Here is a 17,604-nt window from a genome sequence, read left to right as displayed (position 1 = left end):
AGAAGCAAACATGTCCAAATAATAGATATCTTAGAAGAACCTCTGAAATCCAGGAGAGCATGGAACAGCATCTTTAAAGGCATGGATGAAACTAACTCCCAGTCTAGGTTACAACAGCCAGAAAATCTACCCTATAGAATCAGAGAAAACACACCCTGACTAACTCTCTAAGTTGAGATCTGTGAACTAAGCAACTACATTGAGGACAGCAATGTGTAATACTAAAACCATGCTTGAAATACCTGTCATCTTTGTCTTCTAAATGTGTACCATTTCTAATGTCATATCATTTATGACTATACTCTCTTCAATGTAAAATTTTTTAAAAGTAATAAAAGAAAATGAGTGTCATAAACAAAAATTTAAGATTTCTTGAAAGCATGTGGTAATACTCAGTCATATGACCCATCTTGCATAACTATATCTATTAATCTAAGCAATAGATTTGACAGTAAAAATAGATAATATATCAATTACTGTTGATCAGCTATTCTTGTTTTGAAAATCTCTAACATATGTATTGTTACATGTTACCCTGCTTCTGTCTTTGTTTTTGTTTTTCTTGCTGTTGTTTTTGTACTTCAAAACAAAAGAAAATTATGACTAAAAATCAGAGAAAACACACATTCTAAGATAGGCAGAAACTAAAGGATTTCATGACCACTAAGAATGATCAGGATTTTCATCTCTCTCAGATGACAGTTAAGGTGGATGTATACATCTTAACAATCCAGAACTTCTTTTGGGTATACAATTAGCAGAATCTCTTCCATATACACAGGGGATGTACTTGTATGAAGTGTTTGTAGCAACGTTGCTCATTATGGCAAAATGCTGAAAGAAAGTGGGGGAAAGAGAAAAACAAGAAGAGAAAGAGGGAAAGAGAGAGGAAAAAGAGAGAGAGGAAATGAAAAAAGGAAAGAAGGAAAGGAAAGTAAGGGAAGGGAAGGGAGGGAAAGAGGAAAAGGGAAAAGAGGAAGACAGGGAATAAGAGAAGGGAAAAAAAAACGGTCTTTGGAAATACAACAGCTCAACTCAGACAAATTCATTCCTGTAAACCCTTCTAGCTTCTGCAGCTTGTGTCAGATACCTGGGGTCCCCTGAGCAAGATATAACTTTTTGGTTTTAAGGCCTCTTGCCAATAGCCCTGCCCAAGGAACATGAGAGAAACTTCTGTAGTGAATTTCCTGTCATATAATTAGACTGACAGAGGAAGCATCTTCGAGGGCAATCAGCCCTGCCCAAGGAACACGAAGATAGCTTCCCCTGTAATGAGGCAGGAAACCCTGAAAAGGCTCAGCTCACCTGGGCTGTATGAAGTGGATATAGTTAATTAAGGTCTTAATATGTGTCTCTATGCCAAATCTGGTGGATCCCAGTAAAAGGAATCTAGCATATTTGCATTAGGTTTTACCTGTATGATTAGCTGGGTTTTGGTATCTTCTAGGAAAGAACAAATTTACTGAGAGATTAGAACATGAATTATCAAAGCATGAGCATTTGAACTTACACACTGACTTTTAGACCCCTTTATTTATAATCTGACAGTTTGCTGTAAGTCTCTCTAGCTTTCGTTAAGCGAGATCACACCTGTATCTATCAGCTTGAAATATCTGAGTTACATTAGCAATCAACTAGGCTTACATACTCATAATGAAATACTCAGTATTCAGTCAGATTAAACCAATGTCCCATTCAGTGTTTTGGAAGTGGCCCCCATTGTAAGCAAGGGGCACTGCTCTGCTCTTAACCTCCATTTGTTCCAAAAACTCATTCTTCAGTTTTACAGAACATGAACTCATCCCGGGTACCTCTCAGGTTGGGAGTTTCATTTTCCCCTATTTCAGCATCATCAAGAAAAAGTAACTTAGGAACAAGTTTAACTGAAGAGTTGGAAGATTTGTGTACTGAGCAGTATGAAACACTGATGTATACTCAAGATATAATCCTAGAACCCTGGATAGGCAGTATCTCCGAATCAAGCAGGGCTTTCCCTTTCACAGTAGGCTTCTTCCTCAAAGTTCTCATCAGTTTGTCTTTTTAAAAATTTGTTTTAAAGACAGAAGAGTAATAATTGATAGAACATTAGAAATGCTACACATTTAGAAGACCAAGATGGCAAGTATTCAAGCATGATTTTTGTGTGATACATTGCTAGCCTCAATGTAGTTGCTTACATCGCAGATAGTGACATACAATTAGTGAAGGTGAAAGTTCTACACAGTAAATGCTATTTCTTTCATTTTTTTAAAAAAATAAAGTTTGTTAGATCATAATGTTGTCTGAAGTTACCACCTTTGTCAAATCAACATAAAGCATCCATTGTTAAATGGCTATTTTGAAAATAACAAAAATTTAAGGATTTGGAAAGCAAGAGGTAACATGCAATCATATGTCCAATCTTATATAACTATATCTCTTAAGCTGAGCAACAGATTTGAACTATATGAAGATCAATATACAATATTAATTATTGTAACCGTCCTACTAACCTGTTTTTAAACTGTTTCATTGCTATTTTATCTTTTTTCTCAGTAAAATAAATTTTAAAATTTTAAAAAATAAAATAAATTTTTAGGCAGAAATGAGTGAAATGTCATTATATAATAAATAAATAAATGTTGACTGTATCCTATGGATAACCCACTACTATTATGGACTATTGAACCATATTAGATTGTTTTGTTGAATTTGTGTACCTACAATATTTATTTTTTAAAAAAAATAATTTTGAAAAACAAATAGCAATGAGACAGTTTCAAAACCAATTAGTGGGACCCTAATCAGTTTTGAAACTGTCTCATTGCTATTTGTTTCTCAATAAAGTTAATACAAAAAAATTGGTAGGAATCTCACCCTGGCTAACTATGTATGCTGATACCTGTGAACTAGGCAACTGCACTGAAGAGAGTAATGTGTAATACGAGGGTCATGCTTGGAATGCCTGTCATTCTGGTCTTCTAAATGCGAACTGCTTGTCATGTTATATCAATTACTGCTATACTGTCTCTCAAGTAAATGTTTGTTTTTTTTAAAAAAAAAAAAGGTAATAAATGAAAACAAGAGACAAAAAAAATGTTGGCTGTAAGAAAATAAAGCCATAGCACAATATCTACATATGCATATACTTTAACTATATGCTATAGAAATTATTTTGCATAGTTTTTCAATAGTTTTGAAATCATTAAAGATAAATTTCCAATAAACTGAGTAAAAATACTGCTACATTTTTAAATGTTCCAGTGGCTTACAGGTCTCAGGAATTGACCTGTCACAGACACTAATACGAATTATACTTCCACTAAATATTACTAGGCAGATCACTATTTACTATGTCTCTCTTGAAGTTTAGTTTCCTTCTATATAAACAAATGCTTCAGTAGAAGGAAATATGAGTATGGAAGTCTCTCTTACAGTAATCAGTTTATCACATGAACTAAAATACCTTTCCTTGAACACTAGCAACTTCTCAAGGACTAAAGAAAAACACCATGCTACCTGAGATAGAAACATAGCATACCACACTTACGTAGTGGGTTTCAGAAATATGTATTTTTCATTTTAAAAAAATACAGTTGCAGTAACTCTGCTGAAATCCTGTTAGAATACAGGTTACCTGTATTTCCTGCTTCTTACCTGGTCATTATTTAGCCCACACCCAGAGAAGCTGAACCCCCTGTTCAAAACAGACTGATCACCCATAATCTTTGCACCACTGGGTGACCACTTTTTAGTGGTCTCTACATTCACTGTCATGCATAATACTTAGCTGGCCTGTCTAGGACCTGGAAGGTTCCACTCAGTTCTCTGTTCACAGTTTAAAACATGTATCTGATCTGTCTAGATCACTGCCCTGGCCTTTTCCACCAAGGCATCTCATTTCATTTTGTGACCAGGGATTGTCACTTTGAGAACATGACCATTGTGTGCCTATTTGTAGTCACTCTATAGTAACTAAAAATATTCTGGAATAATATAAGAAATTAAACTCCTTGTGAGAGTAGGTGAGGGAGGGATTGGGAAATGTTGGTCAGTGGATACTAAGTTATAGAAAAGAAGAAGAATTATTGATGTTTTACTGCACTTAGGGTGTCTACAGACAATGATAAAGTGCTACGTGTGTCTAAAATACAGGAAGAGGTTTCTGAATTAGCACAAAGAAGTGACAAGTTTTGGAGGAAACAGATTGGTGTTCCTCCACCTGAGTATTCTGACACATAAATAGTACCATGTGTCAACTAAAATTAAATGACAAGGGGGCTAAGAATAAATGTAAAACAAGATTGTCAACTGAAGGACTAATGAAAATAAATTTTATGTTCTTTACAAAGTTTAAAATAATGTCATGAACCTACCTCAGAATTATTTTTATTACCTTGAGAAAGGATAAAAGATTGCTTTAAAAAAAAAAAAAAAGGAATGCACAATCCAATAAAAAAGGCCAAAAGTAGTGACTAGATAAACATTGAAGAGGCTAGAGATATAGCTCTGTGGCCTAAACACTTGTTTGATAAACATTGAGCTATTTATAGGATGAAAACTATGTAAAAAGAAAAATGTACAGAATAATATACAACAATATACAGAAACCTTCCACTAAAATTGAAGGTCAACAAGAAAATTACAGACAAAACGTAAAACTAGGGCTGAAAATTTGGGTCACAATCAGAGACAATAAGAAGCGGCAACTCATTAGGAAGGGATAGACTTGTGCATTTGACAAGGTGTCACATTTCATTGAGGCCAAAATAATGCACATCACACTGAAAATATTGCTCTACTGAGTAGATGTTTCAGAGCCCCTTTCATATCCCGGTTCCTCAGACTGTAGATAAAGGGATTCAACATGGGTGTGACCACACTGTACAACACAGTCACAATGACATCTTTCTCATTAGTGTTATTAGATGAAGGGAAAAAGTAAATAGCAAAGATTGTTCCATAGTAGAGAGAAACCACACAGAGGTGAGAACCACATGTGGACAAGGCTTTGCAGATTCTCTTGATTGAGGGAGACTTCAGTATGGTGGCCCCAATGTGACCATATGACAACAGAATACATATAAGTGGTAGAGTTAAGACCACAGTTCCCAGAATGAGGATGACCATCTCATTGATGGTAGAGTCTGAACTGGACAGCTTGAGCAGGGCAGAGAGGTCACAGAAGTAATGGTGGAGAGTGATGTCTCTAGCAAAAGAAAGAAAGGATAATAGAATGGTATGCACAAGGGCGTTGGCAACGGATAACCCCCAGGACACAATTACTAGCAGGAAGCAGCGTCTCTGACTCATGATGGTGGAGTAGTGCAGGGGGTGACAGATGGCCACATACCTGTCATAAGCCATTGAGGTGAGAAGAAAACTGTCAAGACCTGCAAATAACACAAAAAAGTATACCTGGGAAATGCACGCAGCATAAGAGATGGATTGACTGTGTGTTAGCATATTCATGAGCATCTTTGGGGCTGTGACTGATGAGAAAGAGATGTCGGTGAGAGCCAAGTGACTGAGGAAGAAGTACATGGGGGTGTGGAGGTGGGAGTCCAGCCTGATGAGCAGGATAATGAGCAGGTTCCCCAGCACTGTGGTCAGGTACATGACCAGGAAGAGCGCGTAGTACATGCCCTGCTCTTTCAGCCTGATGGGGAGTCCCAGGAGGATGAATTCAGACACACTGCTCTGATTATTCCTATTCATCGTCCTCCTCCTTGTCCTCTTCCTTCTCTTCCTCCTCCTTCTGCTCCTCTTCTCTCTCTTTTTTCTCTTTTTCTGATCATTAGAAAGAGGGATGACTGTGTGAAAAGTGAGACATCATTGTGACTTTTCCATAATGAACACTTGTTTTGGACTAAGAAGAACATGTGTTTTAACCTCAACTAGTCCTACTGGGCTAGTATGGGAAAAGACTAAGAAAACATTTACCAAGAATCATTTATTAAGAAAACAGCTCTATAAGTTTGGATAAGCAATGAACAAACATCATAATGGTTATCAGAGCAATCTAGGAGTAGGCCAGAAGCTCATGATGAAAATTTGAGATGGGGTATTTGGGTCCCCACCTGATCAGCAATGAGTTAGCAGAATATCTACTAGATGATCTGTAATGCTATAGTGAGCCCTTTTAACCTTTTTGGTACTGTTGATCATACTTTCGTTGGTGTTATTTGCCTGGACAGGATCAAGACAAGAGCACTGAGTTCACAGCTCTGAAGCTGCAAATATTAGGATCTGGAGATCTGGTGGCATTATCACACAGAGGGAGTTGAGGCAAGGCCGCAAAGGAGAGGAATCTATATTAGTATCATAAAATACCTAAAGACATACTTTATACACATCCCACAGTTCTTCCTTTAAGAAAATTGTTTTCTCACTCAACATTTCCATTCTGTCCTTGCTTTTCTAAGGAACTGACATGAAACGTGTCTAAAATGCCTCTTTCATGTTAACACAATCTGTATGCCATCAGCTCAAACCAAATTATCCTATTCAACTCCTTACAACACCAAGATGTTCTAGACTTTGGCTCTGTTAAAGAAGTTTTTTTGTCTTCTAGCTAAAAGAGATAACATGTTCTTCTTTTTAGTGATTCCAAATATAAGGTTAATGCCAAGGATTCTTATCTATCATATTTTGTTATATTTCTATTGTTTCCTGTATATCACTAATTCTATCTTCCTTCTTTTTATCTCTTTTCCTCTTAGGCATAACCATGTGTGCAATAAAAAGAACAGGAAAACAGAACATTATTGCTGCTAAAAGGTAGAATTAATAATCTATATGAAGACTTATACAGACTGAAGGTCTTGTTTTTGGGGGCTAAGAGCTGCCTCACTGTCTGTCCAATCATTCATTTGAGTAGTGAAAAAAAGTTTGCATTGGTATGCCCATTAGCCTAACTTCACTGAAAATATCTTAAAATTCCTACATTCTTTGTCCCACTATGTTAAATACTGTTATGTGGTGCTGCAACATGAGATGAATTATAATTCAGTTATGATATTCATTACTATCTCAATAAGAATCATTTGCTCACAATGAAAATGGTAATTGGCCGCCTGCTTAACATGTGGATGGTTTCCAACTGCAATACTGCCATTTCAAGCAATATTACTATAAGCAACATTTTTCTCCTATCACTTTGAGCAAAAGTATGCATGTAGGATTCATTCCTAGAAATAAAATGAATAGGAATATATATCCATGATTTTGATAGATTTTCAAATTGTAAGAGACCAAGTCTACAAGGAAGCTCATTTGTATGTGTTGTTTAAGGGCACTCATGCTTATAAGAGCATGTCCTGTGAAGATCATAAAAATAGGTCTTCTAGTGAACCATTCAGAGAGGACAGAGCTAGTGCATTTGAGTAACAGAAATAACTCAAGACCACGATCAGCTGGAAAATGAGAAACCCAAAGTGATAACATCACCTCAGATGTAACAGAATGCTTTCTCCAATTCTAGAACAATAATACACATAAGAAAAAAGCATTTAAGTAAAGAAGTGAATACAACTTCAAGTGGCTTTATGGAAGTTATAGCCAGAAAAAGGGATCAGCAGGAATCTGAACAAGAATTTATTGTAGTATGGGGTACACATTAGTACATCACTATGCCTACATTGCGGCATTGGAAATGAAGGGCATATTTGGTACAACAATTGGAGGAAAATCCAAGACTTAATGGGAATTTAAAGGTAAGCAAGTGGAGGCAGGTTTTTCTTCACCTATCAGAAATAGCGAATGCTTAAATATTTTGTACTATGAATTTTTCCCTCTTTTGAATTTCTTATAACTTCTTTGTTATTGTTTTGTTTTCTTTAAATGAATCTTACACATTTATATCTGGTAATCAGAACAACCAATTTGAAGATAGCATCACGTAATACAGCAACCATTGTCGAATTCCTATCACTTTATTTAGTGAAATTTTGTATCACTCTAATGTTTTCTTTCTATCACTATTTTGTATTCTTTAAAAATAAAAAAGAAAATACTTACATAAATAGGTTGAAAGGAATTATTTTTCATAGAAATTTATTTTCCTCTGTGATCTCAAAATATGGATACTTTTAAAATAAATAACTTCAATGGAGTTTTGTGCCATAACATTGTATAAGGACAGGCAGCATCTAGGGCTCTAGAGCATACGCTGGGCATACAACACAAAAACTTTTAAAAACCATACAATCATATTATTTAATGTAAATCCTACTTGTGCTCTGACAAAGTCCCTCAGATGACCAGCACAGATACCTTCGGCTACAAGACATGGACAGGTCTTTCCATTCCTTTCTAGAAGACACAGAATGCAGTGTCACAAGTGGAGCTTCTAAAAGGCTCAAAGTTCTGTTGCAACAGGCAAAGAATTATCGGTGGAAAACCACACCACGCAGATATAAGGGTACACATTTGCTCACACCTTCTGCAACATAGGCATGAGTTCTAAGTATACAAGTCACGCAGAGGACCTTGGGGGAAATCTCCAAACACAAGGTCCAAATTAGAGACAAACAAGATAAAACTGCTTCATTGTGTGCAAGTCCCTTGGGGAGGAGCTGCTCACTGAAGCAGGCAAAAGAGAGCTCATCCTTGGAGGAATGACGATAATAACCAAAGGGCGGTTATTACCAACTTTTTAGTTCACAGAACCTCTTGCCGTCTCAATTTACTTTGTGAAAAATGTGGCTCAGCATCCATAATAAGCCAAGCTGGAAGTAAAATGTGATAATAAAAGTCTCTAGCTATTTAAAGTCCTATGTTACTTCAAGAACACTAGAAACACTCTAATAGCTTCACTCTATAACCGCAGAGATAGCTCAGCCATCTAAGCGCCTGCCTAGGCAAGCACAAGAATCTGGGTTCAATCTCCCATACCGCATGCTGTGCGGGTGGCGCACCAAGCTGGCCACAGGGATCGGGCGTGGTGGTGCATGCCTGCAATCCCAGCGCTGGGGAGGCTGAAAACAGGAGGAGCTCTAAGAGGCTGAGCTGTGAAGTGAGACTCTGTACCACATGTCTTAAAAAAGAAAGAAAAAGAAAAGAAGAATTACAGTGTTACATGGCCGTGCCACAGCATGCTATATACATTTGGGGTATACACGAAGAGCGGGATAGCCAGGTCGTAGGGAGCACGCTTTTACCTCCTTTGTAAAGAACGAGAGCCAGATGGCTCCAGTCGTGCCGTGTGCTTTACGTGCCTTCCATTTCATTCCACTGTGCTACCAGTGACTTTACTATGTTGGTTTTTTGTTACCGTGGCTTTGTAGCATAACTGAGCCTTCCTATTTGGCTTAGATTGACCTTAGGTTTTCTGGATATTTTGTTCTCGCATAAATTTTAGGATTGTTTTTCTAGTCCTGCAAATAATGTCACTGGAATTTCAACTGGCATTGCCTTGAATCTCTGCATCACTTGTGGTTGTATGGACACTATAACAATATTGATTAATTCTGTCACGCCATGGGCATGGGAGGTCTATCTTTTAGTATCTTCATTTCCTTCTTTTTTCTGCCAGCATCAGATATATTTATTTATAAGTCTTTATCAAGTTAATTTTCATAAACATAGATTAATATCCAAACTAAGAGACCAAAAATGAGTCAAACACATAAAACAATTATAACTAATTTCCACAGTAGCTGCACCAGCCCAAACTCCCACCAGCAGTGGAAAGTCCTCAAAAACTGAAACTAGTTTCATTTGGCCCAGCGATCCCCTTCTTGGTATCATCCCAAAGTATTTTTTTAAAAAATGTATTTGGTTGTTACAGGGTCTCACTATGCAACTCCGACTCATGGTGATCCTCCTGCATTTGGCCTCCTCAGAGCTGGGATTGCAGCATGCGCCACTACTCCAGGACTCTGGCCCTGCCCTGGGGGCGGGGCTGATGCAGCATGTGGTGCTGGGGATCAAACCGTGGTCCCTGAGCTTGCCTAAGCTTGCCAAAGCAGGCTCTTTAGTTCACTGAGCTATCTCGCTGGTCCCCAAAAGTATTAAAAGCATAATCCCACAGCAATATTTGCGCAGCCATGTTCATAGCAGCAGTTTTTTAATAGGCAAATCTTGTAAACAACCCAAATGCCCATCAACTGGAGAATGGATAAAAATGAGGCAGTATTTTTATACAATGGAATACTACTCAACCATAAAGAAGGATAAACTTGAGGCTTTTCTAGGTACATTCATACATCTTGAGATCGTACTCTTAAGTAGAAAAAAATCAGACACACATACGTGAATACTGCATAGTTTCTCTGGTATGAGAAACCAAAAGTGTACATAAGGTTATATAATAGGATTTATGAGAACATATAATAGATATTGTGAAATAGAGGTAAAATGTTCAATGGGAAAAGAAAGTAAGGAGGAATAGGATCTCAAGTTCGCATCCTGAGCGAACTAGGAAGAATGTGTGCAGTGTGTTAATTATTGAAACTGTCCTACCGATTTGATTTGAAACTGTCTCATTGCTATTTGTTTATCAATAAAATTATGGCAAAAAAAGAAAGTAAGGCGGGGGTAAGGTAAAGAAGAAAGAAAAAATGAAAAGAAGGCTTTTATAAATGAGGAAGGGGAGAGGAGTTGGAGGGAAGGGAGGGGAATACTTTAAAAAAGAAAGTTATAAATCATACACAGGTACAAATTCCCTATGATGAATGTGATCATTATATCTAAAATGTGCCAATAAAATTTATTGATTTAAAAAAACCATTGTATGGAATGGTGCAATAAAAAGGGGATACAAATGAAGGACCATTATGTATCTGTATATTCAAAATAATTAGGGAACCTATACAGCTACTTTCTCTTAATTCAATGAGAAGAAAGATTTGTACTAACAGTGTTTGTGGACAGAATATCATGTCTGCATCATGTACTATGAATGACCACTAAGAAGACAACAATATGCAACGTATTGATTATTGAAACTGTCCTACTAATCGGTTTCAAAACTGTCTCATTGCTATTTGCTTCTCAACAAAATTATTTAAAAAATAAAAACTGTACACTTTTAGATACATTTGTCATGCTAGGTTACAATACGTTTTCCTCTTTCTTTCTATTCTCTGTATCTTATTCTGCACCTTATTTATATGACAGCCATCTCACGTAAGAGTAACCAGGCAATATTTCAGCTTGTGCATCTGATTTATTTCACTTAACGCTATGATCTCAAGGTCTATCCATTTCCCTACAAAGGAGTTGGCTTTATCCTTCTTTATGAAACAGTAATATTCTACTGTGTATCAATAACATGTTTTCTTTTCCACTTGTCTGTTGATTGACATATAGGCTCTTCCAAGATTTATCTATTATTAATTATGCTATTATAAATAGGGGTATGCATCTGTTGCTGTAATATGATATCTGTGACCCTTTGGGGGAAGAACAATGGTTAGGTCAAATGAAATTTCTATGTTTATTTTTTGAGGCCTCTCCATACTCATTTCCATAGTGGTTGTAATAGTTTATACTCTTGTTCTGAAGTGTTTTGGTTTTTTATTTATTTTATCTTTTGCGGGGGGTGCTGGCTCAGGATGTCTTCAGGGCAGGTCTGGTAAGGCCTGAGGATCTGGGGACTGAACCACAGCATCCTGATGGCTTTGTTTAAGCAACCACTTAAACACCTGAGCTAATGGTCAGGCCCCCCAACAACTGAGCTAACGGTCAGTGCCCCCTACACTCTTGTTTACAAAGATTTCTTTTGCCCTACAGTCTCTTCAGCATTTGTTACTATTTGAATTTTCTTTTGAGGGTAGCTCTTCTTTCTAGAGTAATACAGAATCTTGTTGTTTTGATTTGCACTTTGTTTTATTTTATTGAGAAACAAATAGCAATGAGACAGTTTCAAAACTGATTAATAGGACAGTTTCAATAATTAATACATTGTACATTGTTATCTTCTTAGTGGTAATCCATAGTACAAGATGCAGACAGAATATCCTGTCCAAACACTATTAGTACAAATCTTTCTTCTCATTGAATTAAGCAAAAGTAGCTGTATATCTATCCTAACTATTCTGCGTATACAGATACAAAATGGTCCTTCCTTTGTATCCCCTTTTGATTTGTACTTCTTGAAAGGCCATCATTGTTGAGCATTTCTTCATGGATTTGTTGTTCATTTGTACTTATTCACCTGAGAAGTGTCTATTCACTTCATATGCTCAGTTTTTATTGAGTCTTTACACTTGAGGGGTGTAATATTTTTGAGTTGTTTATATATTCTACATACTAGTATTTATCTTCAGAGTAGCTGACAAGATTTTTCCTCAATCTATAGATTGTCTCTTTACCATGTTGGTGGTTTCATTTACTGTCCAGAAGCTTTTTAATTTAATGTGATTCCATCTTGTGCAGCTAGGGTTCTGTTCAGAAAGCCTTTGTCTGTACCTGTCTTGCTATTTAGATCTCTGATGGGTTTCTATTCTAGTTTAGTGCATGGTGAGAGGTATGTGTCGAGGTTCAACCTTTGGCATGTGGATAGCCCACTTTCTAGCACTATTTGTTCAAAAGATTTTGTTGCCCTGTTTACTTTTTAGTTTTTAATTTGTTTTAAAGAGAGAACAATAATAATTAATAAATACTAGAAATGGTATCCATTTAGAAGAACAAGATGGGAGGTATTCAACCGTGGCAGCCTGAGCAGTAAATTTGATGATAGCAATATGTAACACAGCAACTGTTTTTGATTTTCTATTCTTGCTTTGAAATTCTGTACCATAAGAAAGACTGTCTTTTCTGCAGCATAAGTATTGACCTCTCTAGGGAAGAACAGGTTGCTGACTGTTCCTGGAGTTGTTTCTGCAACTTGTATTCTATGCCAATGACACACAGTCTGTTGTTTTGTTTTGTTATGCTTTGTTCTGTTTGCCAATACCATGTCATTGTTATTTTTACTGAAGTTTTGTAGTATAACTTGAGATTCAGGATTTTGATGTCCCTTGACTTGCCCTTATTGCCCAGAATTGCTTTTGCTGTCCTAAGTCTTTTCTAGTGCCATATGAATTGTAGGGTCAATTTCTCTAGTTCTGGGAGGAACACTGTTGGTACTTGATTGGAATTAAATTAAATTTGTGTCAAGTATGTATCAAATTTATTTAATAAGTATGATTAATGTCACAAATTACCAAAACCCCCACAGAATGTATCAGCCCAGCCCACCCAGCAACAAGGCACACAAATGCAAAATAAAAACAAAGAGAAAAAGTTCTGAAGTTGAGCTCTGGGATGACCCAATGTTCTCTATGGAACAAAAGGCCACATGTCCAAAAACTCATGGATTTTAATAGTATCCATCAGGGCAGGGGTCATGGCAGAAAACTAGGCAAAAGAAAGCTTTCAGGCACTAGCTGTGATGAGAAACAGCAATCTTGTACCAGGCACAAAGGCCTCCAATTAGCAATATAAGAATAGTCTGACGCATGAGGGGCCAGCACCTTTTCTTCCAGGGAAGTATAATTCTTTCTGAGTCCCAAGGCCTCAGCTGGGATGTTATTTTGTGGCTTAACCCTGAAATCTCATGGGCTCTTGCTTGAGCCTCCATTTCAGCTGTCAACATGGAAGCTATTCTCACTGTGTGTTGCCACTTTGCTACTAATTAGATGACTGTGCCTTGGCTGGAGTTGATAACATCCTTTTAGTCAATTAAGGAAAACCTATTTCAATATAGTGAGCTCTGCACATCTCAGTGAATAGGGTGAAGGAGAGGGCAGGGAAGGACAGGGGCAGGAGCTCCGTTTCTGCAGAGAAGAGCTTGGCAGTCTCCCAAAGCAAATGCAATCTGGGTGTTGGCTTACAGAAAAATTGTTAATAGAAACATGATTATGCAACCCTGGCAATATATAGCAATTCAGCCCCAGTAGTATCATTCAAGACAAATTGGATATTAATATACCTAAAAACCAGTTATGTATCACCCATAATCCTACAGAAGAAATATAGATCGATGGTGCAAACATGAAAACAACCCAAAGTACTGACTTACAGCTAACACACCCTAAATGCAGCAGCTATATCTCCACTAATAGGGGCCGGGGAATTGGCTCAGTGGAATAAGCACTTCCCTGGCAAGGGCAAGGGCCTGAGTTCAATCCCTGGTTTTGAAAAAAAAAAAACCAACAACTTGAAGTCTATATCTCCACTAATAGTAAAAAAGAATTCAATAATTTAAAGAGTTTAGGTTTACAGAAAAATTGAGAAATATCCATCTATACTTTTGCAATCACCCTTCACCATGATTTCCCCACTCATATCTCAGATTCCTTCATCCATATCTTCATAGTGTAATTAATTAATTACAACTAAACTAACTTTGTTACAACTAGTTTTTTACAACTGAACCACTGACAAATTGTTATCAAGTGAAGTTCACAGGTCACATTAGGACTCAGTATTATTGTGAGGGTTTTTTTTTCTTTGTTGGTTTGTTTACTTTCAACAAATACATAATGATGTAGGTCTGCTGTTATGGCATAGTACAGAATAATTTTGATTCCCTAACAATCTCTGTTCTGCCTGTTTATCTGTCCCTGTCATCAAACCTTCAGCTTCTCTGATCACTTCATTATCTCTGTAATTGTATTTTCTAGAGCATTATATGGCTGGAATCATATAGTATACAGCCTTTTCAGATTCATTTCTCACTATAACTACTTTGTAAAGAGTTTAGTAGTGGTAGTTAAATTGGATATTCACATTTCCTACTACCCAGTAATTCTCATGGGTGTATGATTTACAGAATGCCTTACATACACACATTGGATGCACAGGCAAGAATATGCAGTGTGCTAATTATTGTAACTGTCCCACTAATCTGTTTTGACACTGTTTCATTGCTTTTTTCTCATTAAAATGAATAAAAAAATTTTAAATGAATTTATAATTTATAAAATAAAATTCAAAAAAAGAATGTGGGCAGAGGAGATACCTTAGTGGTCTAAGTGCCTGACTGGCAAGCACAGGGCCCAGCCCCAGGTGCTTTGTGTCAGCAACCAAAACCCAGAATAGTGGTGCACACCTGTAATCTCAGCTCTGGGAAAGCTGAAATAGGAGGATCACTATGAGTCTGAGCTGTGTAGTAAGCCCCTGTATCACATACATAAATAACAACATAATAAAGATTTTTAAAGATTTTTTAAAAAGAATGTTTGAACCACCACTGTTCATAATAACAAAATACTCAAGGCAAAAATAAAAGGCCTGAAATTAGAACAAATAATTGTATCAGAATCTCATATATGAAATATGAATATACATAAAAGCATTTCACAAGGACATGAGTGGATATTAAAACAAAATTTAGCAGGATAAATGTAACTTCATTTCATTTACATGAAGTTCTACATCAGGCAGAATTGAAGGATCAATGTTAAAATTCACAGAAAAAGCAAAAGATTATTGATGATACCCAACACACTGAATATCTTGAAGAAGAAAGAAACTACAATTGAAGAGAGACTAAAGAAGCTTTAAGAATATTGTTAGGACCCAGTCCTAGACCAACCCCAGTGAGTGTGTGGGAGAGCTTCCAGCTACCCTGCACCAGCGGGACCTACTGGTCCCAGCCCAGGCACAGCGTGTGTGACACCCACTTTCACCCTCTTGGGATGCCTCAAAACCTCCGTAGCACCACCCCCACCCTGCCCACAGAGTAGGAATTTCTGTCATGTTCTGGGAACCCCCAGATCCAGTCTTAGTCCAGGCCTGGTGAGTGTGTGGGAGAGCTTCCTTTCCCCCCTACTCCACCTTGTCCCCTCCAGACTCAAATCAGGCCTGACATACAGGCCTGGGGTGAAACCCTTCAGCTGCAATCCCTGCAGAGAGTGTAGGGGACAGAACCGTACAGCGAGTACAGGAGCAGAACATCTTGCCAGAGGGATACAACAGGTTCACCCCAAAGGGCAGCAACAGGAAGGAACTGAACACAGCAGCCAGACCGAAGCCAGGCACAGTTGGATAAATCCAAACTTTGTGGATATACACCTGAACTTCAGTAGGTGCTAAGCCTATAACTGCACCAAAGTGCTACAACAAAAGTCAGAAGACAGTGCTATACAAACTGACAACAAGAAGGAGCAAAATGCAATCTCAGAACACAAGCCCACCGAAAACAAGTACAGAGGACACTAATACAGAACAAATTGGAAATCACACAGCTGAAAGCAATGAATCAACGGCTTTTGAAATAAAGAAACAGCTGCAGAAAGGTATAGAGGGACTCAGATTGGAAATGAAAAAGAAATCCCTGAATTAATAACATCTGCAGTAAAGAATCAAATGCAGAAACATATGGAAGAAAACCAATGTCCACACAGAACAAATGGAGAGGACACTAGCTCAGCTCAAATGTCTGAATTAATAGCGTCGATAGTAAATAAGCAACAGCAGCAAGTCATAGCAAAACTCTTTTCTACTCGCTCAGCTCAAATGTATGAATTAATAGCATAAATAATAAATAAGCAACAGCAGAAAGTTATAGAGGAACACAGAGTGGAATTATTTTCTGAAACAAAAAAAAGAATTCTCAGAACTCATAGCATCTGAAGTAAAGAATCAACTACAGAAACATAAGGAGGAAACCCAATCTGAAAAAAGCACTGCAGTAAAAGAATTTATAACTGCTTCTAAAGAAGACATTGAAAAAAAAATAGAGATTAGAAATATGACGGATTCCTTGAAGGAGCAATACAGGAAAGGAATAGATCGCCTGAAGCAGAGTCAAAGTGATATAGAGGACATTAACATCTCAATAACAAGCTTGCAAAACCGTTTAAGTGAAAGTGAAGTTTCAGATCTTGAAGATGCTGGTACACCTAGGGAAAAGATAAGAAAGGATCTCTTAAAAACAAAGAGGATGCAGGAAAGAATAATCCATCACATGCAAAATGATGCAAAGATGAACAATGTGAGACTAATAGGCATCAATGAGAAAGAAGGAGTCAATACAAATGACATTAAAAAAAATATGGACAGAAGTAATAGCAGAAAACTTCCCAAATATGAGGAAACAATCTGATATTCAGGTAACCGAAGGATACAGAACAACAAGTAACCTCAACCCAGTGAAAAACACACCGAGACATATAATAGTCAAGATCCCAGAAATTCAGCACAAGAATAATATACTGAAAGCCGCTAGAGAAAAGAAGCAGATCACATTCAAAGGAAAACCCATCAGAATTACGGTCGACTTCACTTCACAAACAATGAAGGCAAGAAGAGCATGGAGCAGAGTACTTCAAGTCCTCTGTGAAAACTAATTCCAACCGAGACTACTATACACTGCAAAACTCTCTTTCAACTTTGATGGAGAAGTGAAATACTTTCATGAAAAAGAACAACTAAATTATTTCATGATGACAAAGTCAATCCTACACAGGTTACTGAAAGATGTTCTAGAGAGGGAACAAAATGATCAGAATTCCATGAATGAGATCAAAAGCAACGAACTAAATAGGGCAAGCAATTAAACACAGGAGAAAAAGGAGTAAATGACAACTGGTAAATAACATGGCAACCATAAGTCAATACATCTCAATTCTAACCATCAATGTAAATGGACTCAATTCACCAATTAAGAGAAATAGACTGGCACAGTGGATT

General features: G+C 37.2%; 1 protein-coding gene across 2 annotated transcripts in view; it reads right to left on the bottom strand.

Annotated features, from left to right (window-relative positions):
• Positions 1-4,758: 4,758 nt before the first annotated feature.
• The window catches only part of LOC101577372 (olfactory receptor 50-like), a 105,517-nt gene continuing 92,671 nt past the window's right edge, over positions 4,759-17,604 (bottom strand). The window contains exons 1-2 of one of the 2 annotated variants that reach the window (XM_012516975.1): positions 8,254-8,270; positions 4,759-5,689 (exon numbers count right to left, since the gene is read on the bottom strand). In XM_012516975.1, the coding sequence (XP_012372429.1) occupies positions 4,759-5,689; positions 8,254-8,270 (948 nt within the window). Of the gene's footprint in view, positions 5,705-8,253; positions 8,271-17,604 lie in introns of those variants that run through there. The other variant, XM_023701586.1, reaches the window with a different exon arrangement.

Source organism: Octodon degus, unplaced genomic scaffold (genome assembly GCF_000260255.1).
Source record: "Octodon degus isolate 3935 unplaced genomic scaffold, OctDeg1.0 scaffold00137, whole genome shotgun sequence".
NCBI lineage: Eukaryota > Metazoa > Chordata > Mammalia > Rodentia > Octodontidae > Octodon > Octodon degus.
Note: the sequence above shows the minus strand (reverse complement) of the source record. Positions and strands in the feature narration are given on the sequence as shown.